Raw genomic sequence first — 15,202 nt, 5'->3', positions numbered from 1 at the left:
TCCTTCGTTTCACTGTGGCAGGTGCCCATTTCCAATTCAAAGTCCTCCCCTTCGGCCTACGCTCAGCCCCAAGAGTCTTTACGAAATTTCTCGCCCCGGTGGCTGCTCACCTCAGACGTCAGAGCATACAATTATTCCCTTATCTGGACGATTGGCTAATAAAATCTCCTTCCTTTCGGCAGGCTTCTCAAGCAACGCCCCTATGCCTACAGCTATTTCAATCCCTGGGACTGTCCCTGAACATTCAAAAATCAGTTTTGTCCTTCTCAAACAATTCATTTTCTGGGGGCAGTGTTGGATACTATCCGGGACAAGGCATTCTTGTCCAAAGAAAGGCATTCACGTCTCATTTCTCTGGCATCAGAACTCTAAGAAGAAGGTTCGCTTCTGTGAGAATCATCAAATCATTCCTGGGAATACTATCATCAGCAATTCTGTTAGTATCTCACACCCGTCTAAGGATGCTGCCGATCCAAGACGAACTGGACAGTCAGTGGCTGCAGATCTCGGGGTCATTCGACGACTTAGTGAAAATAACTCCAGTTATGCGAGAAGCGCTGTTCTGGTGGCTGCGCTCCAAGAATGTCTCAATCTGGCTCACTTTTCTTCCTTCCGTGCCGGAGTTCATCCTCACTGCAGATGCCTCCCTAGAAGGGTGGGGTGCACACTTTCAAGATGTTTGTATAAGAGGAAGGTGGTCTGCTGCTATGGTGAAAATGCAAATCAATTTCTTGGATCTTCGAGCCATTTTCCTGGCGTTGCAGTCCTTTCTCCCAAGGCTTCAAGGGTCAACAGTTCTTATCAGAACCGACAACACCACTTGCATGCACTACTTAAACAAGCAAGGAGGTACCCGTTCAAACATTCTGTCTCAAGAAGCTCAAAGCATTTGGGAATGGCTGCGGTCTCACAATATCACGATCAAGGTGGAGCATTTGCCGGGGATTCACAACACTTTAGCGGACACTGAGCAGGACCTCGAAGTCCTGTCACAAATGGGAGTTGGATCAATCAGTCGTGGAACACATATTTTGGATGTGGGGCAAACCAATTCTGGATCTCTTTGCCTCCAAGAACAATCGGAAGTGCCCATTCTTTGCCATTTGGGAACCAGAGAAGGGCTCGTGGGAGAACGCCTTCATGTTGAGATGGACAGGGATCTTTGCTTACGCATTTCCCCCATTTCCGTTGATCCCAAAACTTCTACGCAAGCTCAAGATGGAACCATGTTGCATGATTCTCATTGCCCCCCGGTGGCCGTGTCAGCATTGGTTTACGGAGCTTCTCCTACTGTCCAAACGCAGACCATACAGCCTTCCTGCAGTTCCGACCCTGTTATCAATGAGCAAGGGGCAGATTCTTCATCCTCGTCCAGTCCAATTGCATCTTCATGCATGGTTTCTGGATTCACAGAATTCAAGGAGATAGATCTACCTCAGGATTGTAGAGAGATTCTTACTAGGGCAGGAGCTCCTTCTACTTTAAAGACTTATGCTTTGAAATGGAAACGATTCTGTGCCTGGTGCACTGACAGAGATATACATCCTGTACGATGTTCTCCAGATAAAGTTCAGCCTTATATCCTTTTGTTATCCAAGTCTGATCTTAAGTTACATTTAGCGGCCATCTCGACCTACAGACGTTCTGCAGGAGCTGCATCCCTTTGCTCTAATCGCTTGATCAAACAATTTCTAAAAGGGCTGTTCAGAACTTTTCCACCCGCCAAAGCCCCACCTCCAGAATGGAGGCTTAATCTGGTGTTAGAACAACTCATGCAGCATCCTTTTGAGCCTGTTCACAAGGCTGACCTCAAATACCTCTCTTAGAAAACGGCACTTTTAGTGGCACTCATCTCTGCTCGGATCCAGGCCTTCACTATCAAACAACCTTATTTGAAATTCACCAACGATTATGTCCTCCTCAGAACTAATCCAATGTTTATTCCGAAGGTTTCCTCTACGTTCCATCTTAACGAGCCTGTTATACTGCGTTCTTTCTTTCTGCTGAAAAGACTTTGCATACCTTGGGTGTTAAAAGATGTCTGAAATTTTATATTTCACGTACTGTGTCTATCAGAAAGTCGGATCAATTGTTTGTTTATTTCTTATGGTGGTCAAAAGCCAGGAACAGCAGTTACGAAATCCACTATTGCAAGGTGGATTGCATCTACTATCCAATTCTGCCATAATAAAGCTGGAGATACTTTATCTGCGAAACCCAAGGCTCATTCCACAAGGGCAGTGTCCTCCTCTATTGCTCTTTTTGCCGGAGTGCCTATAGAGAAGATTTGCCGTGCTGCGACCTGGAAAACTGTGCATACTTTTACATGGCATTACTGTCTGGATCTGGCGACAGAGGCTGAATCAGCTGTGGGCCAAGCAGTGTTGCGAAACCTTTTTGGGGACCTGGAAAACCTATCAGTCACCAACTGTCGTGACTGACAGAGAGAAAAAAAATCTCTGTTCAAATCCTGTTCTGCCTGTGGTCGGAAGAAAGTCTATACTGATGTCTCACTTGACCAATATATTTACTGCCTTTATGCAGCGCACTGCCCTTCACGCTGTGACATTTGCAGTATCTTCCCTTCAAAGACTCTGAAGGATAGAGAAGAGGTTGGCAATCTATGGCCTGGAAAAGAAAAAATATCCTTCTTCTAAGGGGGTGATTCCTCGACTGCGAATGATTTTGTGAAGAGTGCTAAACCAAGCTCTTCCATGAACATGATGCCTAAACGGAAACCTGTAGATTTCCCAGAGCTGGTGTTGCATCTGAACGCGCCTGCAGCTGTCTTCTCTCATAAAAAAGCTAGAGTTTGTTCTGGGAAAACCCTAAAGGCAGGATGTACACATGCCTGTGCAAAAATCAGTGTGAAAATACAGCTTCTTGGATTTCCTCTGTGAGTTCCAGCCAAAGGTGATGATTTCAATATCCTCATCATAAAAAAAATCACCGCCATCGAATAGCAGACCCTCGCCGACAACTCTTTTGACATCAGAAACAGTTGATGACCGCAACACCTTCGGCATTAAGCCCACTCTCTTCGACGTTATAAAGAAGGGTAAAGCCAAAATCACTGGGACCTGGATAGAATGCAGTATATAAAGTAGTGGTCCCAGTCAAATTACATCAAAAAATGTGAAAGACAAACATAAACAAACATATATAAAAAGTAATTAAGCAAAAACACTTTTCGTAGGCTGCAGTGTTAATTAATCACACTGAAGCAATGATCCAATTTCAAACAAGACATATAAATGATCATATTTAAAAAGACATCATTTGTGTGCCTGAATAAAGAGGTGAAAAGAGTGAATGGTGACTCAAGTAAGGAGGTGAAGTACGTGGGAACAAGTAAAAGTGAATATCACAATTGAATTGATTTAGCATGTTATTGAATGTTGCAAGTAATGAATTGCAATAAATCACATAGCCATATACAACAAGATATCACAGTAAAGCAAGTACTGTTGATAGTACTGGCATTAATGGTGTGTCGACGTTTTGACCCCTTGATGTATGTAGGTTCTTCAAAGCCTTACTAGCGGGGTCTTCCTCCGGACTGGTGTGAAAGTGATGGATGGGGCACCTGGGAGTTAGATTAAAAAGGGAATTTGTTATGTCTGTTGCTTAATTGCAACAAAGGCAGAAACATAAAATGAAAACTTAAATTACCGTGATTGAAAGAAGAAGTCTCACATCAAACGATGCTGCCAGGCTGGGTTGGCCCGAGGGCTCCAAATGGATGGGGGGGGGAGAGTGAAAAAACACCTGCAAAAGTAAGATGTCCGTCAGTGGCCTTGAAGTCAATAAAGAAGGCAAAAGAGGAAATAAATGCCCACAAATAAAGAAGACTTACTCCAATGTCTGTAGCAGTTGTGATTAACTTTATATACTATTCAAAAATCCGTAGTTAAACAACCTCTTAATTGTTGTTGGCAAAGCCCTGATTTCAACATACGGGTCATGCTAGAAAATAGAATCTGAGGGAAAACACAATCAATACCAGGGACAGGACCCTGTCTACATAGTAATAACTGGGGTATAAGCTATCCCCGCGTTAACATAAATTAGTGATTACGGGAAGAAACCGGGGAACTATATGACCCCTTGCTAAAATGTGGTTATATTTGTAAAAGGGCAAGGAATGCTTACAAAATATGCACTTGAAGAAAGTTAAAAAAAAAAGCGCTTTCCCTGATAATGAAAGATCGAGAGATGCGGATGTGCAGTGAGATCGGATTAACCATCAGCGTGCCAAAAGTGAAAATACGCAAAACCGCAACTGACAGGCGGTTTGCAACAAAGTTAAGCAGTTTATAAAAGGGAATTTCACGGGGGCACTGAGCTAGAGTAATGTGCGGAGATCAAGTAACAATCGGTGAGTCAAGGGTCGAATGGATGTGGTAAACCAAAAATAGGCCTTTAGCGATTAAAGGTTGAGTCTAATGGTATTACCCCGCAAGGAGAATTCCGGAGAGCAGACACATACTTGTAAACAAAGTTCTTAGTTGTAATTGTGGCATGGCAAGCCTTGCAGTTTCCGCATTTGTAGTGTCCCTTTACTGGTGGTAAATTCCAGAGAGATTGGATCGTAGGTTCAGATGCAGTTTCCAAAAGTGAGCGGACCACATGATCTTTGACACTTTTTGCTTTTTTAAACAAGTGCATGGGTGGGTCAGGTTGGCCAATGTCCTCCGACACTAGGTTCCAATGTTTATTAATAACATTTTTAATGGCATTACTTCTGGTGGAAAAGGTTGTAACGCAGATTAATCTCTGTGATGTATCCTTCTTCTCCCTAGGGATAAGTAGAGTCTCACGTGGGATGAACCAGGCCCGTTTCTGAGCTTTCTTCACCAATCTTCTAGGATATCCCCTGTTCATCAAGCGTATTCTTAAGTCCTCAGATTCAGCCATAATCACTGTAATTTTAGTTTTAATTTTATGTTTCTGCCTTTGTTGCAATTAAGCAACAGACATGACAAATTACCTTTTTAATCTAACTCCCAGGTGCCCCATCCATCACTTTCACACCAGTCCTGAGGAAGACCCCGCTAGTAAGGCTTTGAAGAACCTACATACATCAAGGGGTCGAAACGTCGACACATCATCAATGCCAGTACTATCAACAGTACTTGCTTTACTGTGATATCTTGTTGTATATGGCTATGTGATTTATTGTTATTCATTACTTGCAACATTCAATAACGTGCTAAATCAATTCAATTGTGATATTCACTATTACTTGTTCCCACGTACTTCACCTCCTCACTTGAGTCACCATACACTCCTTTTCACCTCTTTATTCGGGCACACAAATGATGTCTTTTTAAATATGATCATTTATATGTCTTGTTTGAAATTGGATCATTGCTTCAGTGTGATTAAATAACTCTGTAGCCTAAGAAAAGTGTTTTTGCTTAATTACTTTTTATATATGTTTGTTTGTCTTTCACATTTTTTTATGTAATTTGATTGAGGCCACTACTTTATATACTGCACTCTCTTCAACGGCAGCTCCATCTGCTATAAGACCAGTGTCGACCATGCCAAGGATTGCACTATTCCCGACTACATCATTGGCTGCTTTTTTTCCATGCCAGTCACTTTTTCACCAATTCAAGTGGCCTTCATAACCAGAATCTTAAGCTGAATTGAATGAGCATCTCCGTAACTAGGGCGCCCCTAAGACAACTTATAGCCCTAAGCATTTGGATGTCTGTTACATCCCTGAGTAAGAAGGAAATGCCGTAGAGGATGCGGAGATTATCAGAAGTACAACTACAAGCCACATCCTTTTGGGACTGACAACCCTCATCCCTAAGCCCCTTGTCGTGGCTATACGAACTGTGAAGTGTTGCAATTACCTGCTGTTTTTTGACAATCATACAACAGATGGACACCTTTCTATGACTAGTTTCTCAAGTGGACAACCTATGCTCGTACTTCCTCCACTTACACCCCGCCTCCACTACCACCTCATCCTACACCTCCTGCCCCCTTCACCTCAGGCGGCTCAGTCTGCAAACCCATTTGCTGTGGTTCTGTTCACTCCTAAAGTTATGGCAGATGAGGATGTTTCAGTATCTGTGTACCTTGATTTGGAGGAAGATGGTTAACTGAAAAATGCGGAAGGTATTGAGGAGTGCAATCATTTTCTCATATCAATGGGTGGTGACATATCGCCCGTCCTACCAAATCCACCTCCTGATGACAACCCATTTCCATGCGTTAACAGAGCGGCAAAAAAATGTAATCACCTGATGATCTCAGGAGCAACCCCTACAGCTATTGGGTCTGTACTTATACTAGATTTTGCCTGATCAAAAGGCTAAAAGTTGATTCAAAAGCCTGTACCATTGCCAGCGGTGGTGCCTCGTCCTGCCTTACAGGCAATCCCAAACCAGAATCTTATGTCAGCGGCACAGCGCCAATGTAAGAACCTGGTCACGCTTTCCAAAGCACCTCAGGATAGAGATGCCAAAGGCATTGATCATATAGGTCACTTTTGGTTCCATATCTGCAACATCAGTAAAGACCGCAACTGCCTTGGGGAGTTTAGGTCATTCTAGTCGCCAAAGGGGGCATGACATCTCATCATTGATTGAACTTGTTCTAGAAGATGAGAAATATCGCTAGAGCTATAGTCAAAGACTGTTCAGCAACTTTGGAGGGCAATATTGATTCTGCAATTCAGGTTTCGTCAAATAGCAGGAGTATCTTTCTTTAAGACAGGAATGGCAGCGATCTCCATCTTTTGGTACAGATCGGCACAATTTTACTGCTATTTAAGATTATTCTCAGACTGACAACTAGGAGTGGTTTAAGCATGTGAATATATGAAATCTAACCGTGTGGGAGAGCTGAAGTTACAGATTGGTAATTAATTTCTTCTCCTTGTTCTTGAAGACCCATTTTCCGTCTGAAAATGTACCAGTCTACAAGGAAAATTATTAGCCCTGAAAACAACTGGGTTAAAACTGTGTAGAGACTGACGCAAAAAGCAGTCTGTGACTGAGCCTCACAAAGTGTGTCTCTGGTGCTTGTGGTTGTCTACTACTTCTGGACCTATGATGACTGCACTCAGGTGAATCTGAATGTATAGTGGACAGAGATACCAAATTTTACATGTCCATTTATAAGAAGGCTCCACACCATGACTGGTCGACGTTAAACGGAAGTTCCTTTTCCTGGTCCCAAAGACGTTCCCATGGCACATCATCATCGTGGTTATAAGTCTTCAAGTGAGTCTAAGAAAAAGCATGAGAAGTTGAAGCGTGAATCCGTTTCTTCCATCACTCTGACTCCATAGAGGGTACAAAGGTGTAAAAGTGCCTCCAGGTTGCGCTCCTGATCTCCATCAAAAGCAATTCAGTGTTTGGTCCTGAAGCACCTCCAGTTCCCAGGTACATCGTTGACCTTGCAGCAAGCAGAGAGGCCATGCACCACATATTTGGTACTTTACTGGTTCCCTTTGGCGCACCTTTGGGCCTCTGCACAGTCTGAACCCACAACGGGTTCAGAACCAAGTCCGCTGCTGATTTCCGTTCCAGTGCTGCTGTCAGAGGATTTGAATCTTATTGTGCTATTCAGCTCCAAGCAAAATAGACTACGACTTCGACCAAGGCTGTACCCAGCTCTGACCTACACTCCGCCACCTGTCAATACTTCGGACGCTTTGCGCTTACCACTCGGTATGGCTCAAACTTTGCCCAGAGTTTTTAGATTGGACTTAAACAAGGGCAATTATCGTGACATGGATAATTTCCCACAATATTAGGAAAAAAAACTGATAGGAATATTTCAATATGGTATTAGGCTAGAGTCTTCTTCAGATTCTGGCCTTGTGTCTCCCCAGGTGCTGCTATTGAGGAAAGCACCTCCTTCTCAGTCGTTATGGGAAGTGTGGCAAAAGTCTTAGACTAACGGCTTCCATTGGTGGAGGTGAAAACTATTGGTTTAACCGAGGTACTTGAGCTGAGTCAGGCCTCTACAGAACCTCTTTTGCCATTTAATGAGACCCTCACGCATACCCTTTAAGGCGTTTTGGGTGATATCATGTTCGGGTCTACCTTATAATAAGCATGTCGCTCATTTTCATCATCCAGCACCAAGGAACCCAGCCTTTCCTACACATCGTCTGACGCTAGAGTTTAGAGGTAGAGGCATCCACCTGTAAAGTCAGTCCTAAAGCCTTATCTACCATCCCACCTGATTGTGAGTCAAAACGAATAGAGACATTTGGCAGGCAGATTTTCCCCTCTACAAGCCATTCTCTGAGGTCATTTAACACCAGCTGTCTTCTAGCCCTCTACTCCCATGCCCTTAGGAACATGCTGGCATTTGTTTACCGACTATTCCAGACGACCTTCAGGCGCCCCTTACTCAAGTTGTTGAGGATGGCTGCGCTGCAGCATGATTTGTAATACATTCTGGCTTGTAAATGAGAAACTGCTTGGCAGTGGATGCAAGTGTGGTACCTTTGTGCCTCTCCTGGATGTGATCTATGGGCTTCTCTGGGGAAGTCCAAGCATCCATGCTGTTTGACTTCTCTGACCAAGCAGATTTCGCACTGGAAACGTTTAAGGAGATCAGGGACTCATCACATTCCTTGGGTCTTTCTGCCCCCACATGACAATTCTACCAACAGTTTAGTCTTCTACAGGACTATGGACTCTTAAGTTTTGCTAATGCCAGATCCACCAACCCAGATGACCTTTCACGCCTTCCGTTAGCTTCCCGCAGACACTGCCTAGGGCAGCAGGACTTATTTACAGCATAGTCATGTGCTCCTCCTGCATCAGCAGCCACAAAACCGCTTTAGTGTGTCCTTGCCGGCATATAGCCACCCTGTCAGAGGCAGGATCTGATATTTCCTACAAGGGTAAACTGTGCATAATAACGATGGACTGGGATGCGGCCAGAGTAATTACCAGTGGTTGCAATTAATTAGAGCGTTTTATCAATCACTTTTTTGTGTACTTCAGTGTGTCATCCTTTTTTTTTTTTTCTTTTTCATCTTTCTTCTGGAACCCTCCAGAATTTATTTTTTTATAAACTTCTTTTTATTTAATCGCTGCTTCCAATGTCTCCGGAACAAGGACTTACATGTACATTTTAAGGAATTATCGCATATTATACATCCAATGTTATCAACACCGTATCCTATGATTTTGCCCGGACATCCTCCAGAAATTTCATGTCATCATAGTATTTGCTTTTTTATTTTTTTATTTTAATTTTGCCAATTGAAAAAAAAAAAGGTATCAACATACAGGGAAACATGAAGGCAGGTGAGCAGGCACCAATCACAAATGCATTGCAAATACAATAATAACAGTAAAATTTACATGAATAGTAAAAGAGATAATAGTAACAAAAATAATAATGATAATAATAAAGATATTAAGAGGAGGATATAAATAAAAGAAAAACAAACCAAATCTAGAAGAACAATTTGTAACACGCCACCGGCAGTATGACATACCCAGCTAGCAGCTAGCAAATTAATATGTTTACAATACACCAGTATTTGATTAGTCCCAATGTAGACTAGACCAGGTGCGTTCAAATTTAGCACAAGAGGAGGAGCCCCTGGCTTTGGCAAGAGCCAGTTCCATCTCATAGACCCCCCTCAATATCAGCCGCATCTCCATGAGTGTTGGGCATTTCGTCTCAATCCAAACCCTGCCAATACAAAGACGACAACAGGCTATAATGATGGAAAATAGGGCATTAGATATTAGGCCGGAGTCTTCTATTAAACCCAGGAGTATCTCTTTCTCAGAAATAACGATATTCCTACCTGCCAGATTACACAATTCCTCAGTTACCTGAAACCAGTATGTGTTCAATTTCAGACATGTAATAAACATATGTCTAATATCGGCTGCGTAAAGTAAACATTTAGGACAGTATGTCTTAGGTGAGGAATTGGTCGCTGGCCATTTTTTAATAACTTCAGGTGTGTAGTAAAGAAGAAACAACATTCGATGTTGTTGAACTTTTAAGTTTATAGAGGTAACTGCCGAGTTAATAGTAGTCAGGGATGTATAAATCTTCTTCACTCACAGCTATCCCAAAGCATCGATTTAATTTTACTACGGCCTGACCGCCATCATCCCTTGACTCCAGCAAAAGATTCTTATAAATTTTCCCTATACAGCCCCTGCCAGTTACCTGTAATATTGAACAAGCAGCCTTGCTAAGTCCACTAAGAGCAACTAAACCTTCTCCATTGATGAGAAAGTCTCGTACTTGCAAGAATTTAAAAAATGGATTATACAGAACTCCGAATTTGCCTCTAAGAGAAGAAAAAGATCTAAAACCGTCCATGTCGTATAGTTGCCCTAATTGTATAATTCCGCTACTCTGCCAGCTTCTCCAAGCTGAGTCGTCAAATAGGGCTCCTAGTCGCGGATTACCTCCTAGATACGTAAGTTCATGAAGTTCCGGGATGTTGTACGCACATACAATATCGTGCCAAATCCGGACTGCTTGTCCCACTATCTTAAAACGGACCCTTCAGTGTGTCATCCTAAGTGTGACAGGTATGCCCAGACATCGGTCCTGTACACACGGTACCATTGGAACTAAGCTATACCTGGCTGATGAGCCCTAATCAGGTTGAAACCAGCCCAGGGTTGCTTGTATTCCAGTTCAGGAAGGACCTGGTCTGGCAGTTCGAGGTGGACTGTTCCCTTTTGAACAGGGTCAAGACTGATTTGCATATGTCCAAACTAAGGTTGTATGGTGTACAAAATTACGATGGACAGGGATGTGGCCTTGAGTAATTGATAGTGACTGAGATTAATTTGATCATTCTAACAATCACTTTTCTGTATTCTTAAGAATTTCCTCCAAGGGTAGCAGACCTCACTTTGGAAAAATGGGTCCTCTAAATCGTATGCTGGGACTACCCCTTTCCATTTCTTTCTACCCCGGCACCCCGACTGCCACCATCCGGGCAGCTGATGGAGAACCATCTATTCATCTTGCAGCAGGAAGTGCAAGCCCTTTTGGCCAAAGGTGCCTGAGAGGGTTCAGGCCTAGGAAGTGAATGTTACTCCTGCCAATTCCTTGTGCTCAAGGATGCAGGCCTTCATCCTATTTTAGATCTTCACCCTGTCAATGCCTTCATGCGGAAGGATAAAATTCAAGATAGTAGCCTTTGTCCTGTCTACCATAGACCCCAGAGATTGGAAGCTGGTGTGGGATATTCAGGACGCTTATTTTCTTATCCCCATCCTGATTACCCCCAGGCGCTACCTGCCGTTCAGTGGGGTGGGAGCATTTTCAGTTCGCAGTGGTCTCTTTTGACCTCACCAGTGCCCCCCATGGGTGTTCACGAAAGTGATGGCATTAATCGTATTGCATCTTTGGGAGCCGTGCATACGAGGCTTGCCCTACCTCGACATCTGGCTGCAGAAGGTTGGTTCACCCCAGGCAGCCATCAACTACCTGCAGACAATGGCGAACCTCATAACATTGTTTAGGTTCACTGTTAATGTGCCGAAGTCACACCTGACTCCTTTGCAGATGATACAGTTCATCAGAGCTATTCTGCATTTGGTACAGTTTTCTGCCTTTCCTTTGGAGTGAAAAGTCCAGGGCTTTCATGGTATGATCCCAATGTTTCAGCTGCTTTCCTGGATAAAATAATTGCGGATGAGATTGAAGCTGCTTGGATTGTTGGCCTCCGGCGTTCTGCTGGCCAACATACCAGGTGGCACATGTGGGCTCTGCATCTGCAGCGGGACCTCAAATCCCAGTAGGCACAGCATTGGAGGAATTGGTCTGATTGTTTCCAGATTTCGGATGAGACTTCAAAAGACCTGCACTGGAGGCTACCTGATTCTTTCCAGATTCTGGAGGAGACTGCAAAAGACCTGCAGTGGTTTTTTGTGGGCTGCGATTTGGTCGAGGCAGATACCTCCCTTTACCCCACAGAGCAGATGTGGTCACAGATGCATCACTACAGGGGTTGAGAGGTTATTAGAGACCTTTGATCTACAGCAGAAACTTGACTCCACATCACTTTGTTATAGTTGAGTACCATCCACCTGGCTTTTTAAAAGCCTTCCTACCCAGCATGAGAGAAAGGATCGTGCATGTGCTCATGGATAACATCACTGCCATGTGGTACTACCACAAGCTAAGCTGGGTGGGGTCTTGGGCCTTCAGTCAGGAGGCTCTGGAAGTGGCTGGACTGCCGATGGAACTTCTCTGCTTGTTCAACACTTGGAGAAATTTCTAAACACCAGAGTTGATGAACTTTGCCAATGACAAGTAGCTTATCATAGATGACAGTTGCACCCAACAGTGCCACACAGCATATTCTGTCTCAGTACTTTTGTGCGTTGGTGCTTCCAAGACCGCTGTTTCGCAGACACCTTTTATCTAGAGAGGAGCTTTTGACTCCTGTAAGCCTTTCCACTGCTGCCTCTCCTACCCTGAGTTTGAATGATCAGGAATGGCCTGCACAAGTCATCCTAGTGCCACCTGATGGGCCACAAGAGTATGGTAACTGGAACTCTTGGGTGTCCGCATCTTCCCTCTGTTGATCTTGCTGCTTTTGTAGGATCTTCTGTTACAGCAGCAGGAAAGGGTACTGCACCTGGGCCTGCTCAGTTTGTATCTCCATGCTTGGAGATTTAGGGCAGCAGTTGACCTCCTTAGGTCATTGATGTCATTTTGGAGGTACGGCATCCCTCCTCAAAATCACTGTATGCCAGTCGTTGGTAGACATAAACTCACTAGAAGCAAAGTTGTCAGAAGTATTGTTTGTTCTGGCCTTGGCCCAGGAAGGAACTGCTTTGGGCACTGTTAAGGGCTGTTTGTCGACTCCTTAACACTTTGTTGCAATTGTCAGATCAGCCTTCGTTATTTCTGTCGCCTGTTGTGATTACATTCTTGAATGATTTGCAATATTTATTTCCACCAAAACCCTTTGTGATGTCATAGTGGGGCTTGAGCTTAGTCTCACTTTTTGATGTGCACCTTTTTATGAGGCACTGCCCAATTGTCCCGGTAGGCTTTTGGCTTTGAAACCGGGCTATTTCATAATCATAACAATGGCTAGGGGTGTGAGCGAGCTGCATGCTCTCTGTCAACCCACTTTGGAGAGTTCTGAACCTGAGCCTGTAGAATCTAAAGTTCCATGCTTGAAGATTGAGTAGCGACAGTTGACTGCTTTTAATCTCATTTCTAAAGTAATGAGTGTTATCTAGGCAGCCAGGCGTCCCTCTTCTAAAACAATTCATGCCGGATGCTGGGAGAGGTTTTTCTGGTTAAATTCCTGAACTATCCAACCTTTACAGGCAAGTTGTTGAACATATTACTCTTTTGTTTATAGTTGGTCAAGCATGTTCTTGCTGTGGTAACAGTTAAGTGTTATTTATTGACTTTTTTGGTATTTTGACATTTACCTGATCAGCCATATTTATTTAAGTCTGCTGTTGTGATCCATTTTCTAAGTGGGCTGATCAATATGCTCCTAGCGAAACCATTTAATATGCCTGAGTGGAACCTTAATCTGGTTTCCACTTTTCTCATGTGCACTCCATTTGAGCCACTGCACAGCTGCCATCTCCATTTGCTCTCCTTAATACAGTGTTCATCATAGTGATAAAGTCAAGTCATCACTTAAGTAAATTACAAGCACGGTCTGTCCTGCAACCGTGTACCATCTTCTTCTCACACTAGCTGGTGCTCAGGGCTAAAGCAGCCTTTCTCCCGGTTCCTATATAGGCATTACTTCACATGTTCATGAAGTACTACTGCCAGGGGCATTTTCCCCAGTATGCCCTGCAGCATTTCCTGGACTGAGCCATTCCACAGACCTACCAACTGGTTAGGTACTGCTTTGATATCTATTCAAAAGGTTAGAGATTTGTGGTTAATAGTATTCATCAGAAGAACAAGTTACTTACCTTGGGTGAAGCTCTTTCTGGTGGATACCTTTTCTAACAGCAGATTTCTCACCTACCCGCCCTCCTCCCAAGTCAGAAGAACAAACTCTTCAATCCAGCCTGATTAGATTCCATCTGACAGATCTGCACACTGGCATAATCTGATTACTAAAGCTTCAGATCCGGCGGTGGGAAGAGACATCAGAAAAAAAAAAAAAAACTGACGTCCGTACGAGTTGTGACTATGAAGGGGGACCAATTTCATATCCAGGACAGGGACGCATCAGTCACAGAGGCGCACAGTGCGAAAAGCCAATACCTGAGGGAGTTGCTGAAGAAAATTATATGGGTCCTATCTGGTGCCTGGGGATGTGCACCAGGTGAGAAATCCACCAGGTGAGGAATCTGTGTTGTGATAGAGTATCTATCGGAAACAGCGTAAACAAATTTGAGTAACTTGTTCTTTGGGAGATTAGTGTTTTGCATACATTGGACTTGGTAGTCAAATATAACAAAACATCTGTTTTTAAGTTTCTTTAATTTACATACTTGGTGATTCATTGCAATACTTTTTGAAAGCTTTTGGAGATAATGATTCATTATTCCTCATTCTCTTTCAGTCGGTGGGTTGTGGTGCATGTGCCCCTTGTCAACTTGAGGAGGACTGTACTGCCTGCACGGTCTGCTTACTGCGTGCCCAGAACCCAGACTTTGACACCAAATTAAAATGCTTGAGGAGGAGGTGCTGCAAAATTGTCAAAAAGGTGATGTAATCCTATTATTGGTCCTGAAATAATTATTGTCATACTAATTTAAAACTGTATTTTACTGTTTTCCTTCAGTGGGTCTCTGTTGAAAATCCTATTCACTTAATTGTCTTGCCGAAGTGTAGGATCCTAGAGCATTTTCAAAAAGATCAATGACCTATTTCATTTTCTTTAGACAAGCCTAATACCTCTTTTGAAAACAATGCAGCAACCTTTCAAAAGGCTATATTGGCCAGTTCCATCTATTGTCTTTGAACAGCCAGTTTACAACTAAAGAACTGACCAAATAAGCCGAATGACCAAACAAATCCTATTTCACAATGTAGCTGTTCAGGCTACAGCAATGTGAGGCAGGTAACTGACACTGAAGCTTTTAGGGAATCCCAGATCCTCAAGTATACCATTGCTTCATGCCCTCTCTGTGGCAGTTGCTCTCACTTTTTTTCCTGGTTCCTTGTGATGGAATGCTGGAGCACTGAGCCATGCCTTTTTGACCTTTTTTCACTTAGAAATGTTTCCAAATGT

General features: G+C 43.4%; 1 protein-coding gene across 8 annotated transcripts in view; it reads left to right on the top strand.

The window, feature by feature from the left end:
- The window catches only part of LOC146797000 (uncharacterized), a 1,179,218-nt gene that overhangs the window by 462,307 nt on the left and 701,709 nt on the right, over nt 1-15,202 (top strand). For all 8 annotated transcript variants that reach the window (XM_085629591.1, XM_085629587.1, XM_085629592.1 and 5 more), the window contains exon 7: nt 14,531-14,674. In XM_085629591.1, coding sequence (XP_085485717.1) covers nt 14,531-14,674 — 144 coding nt within the window. The remainder of the gene's footprint in view (nt 1-14,530; nt 14,675-15,202) is intronic.

The sequence above is a fragment of the Triturus cristatus genome, chromosome 10, assembly GCF_964204655.1.
Source record: "Triturus cristatus chromosome 10, aTriCri1.1, whole genome shotgun sequence".
Lineage (NCBI taxonomy): Eukaryota > Metazoa > Chordata > Amphibia > Caudata > Salamandridae > Triturus > Triturus cristatus.
Note: the sequence above shows the minus strand (reverse complement) of the source record. Positions and strands in the feature narration are given on the sequence as shown.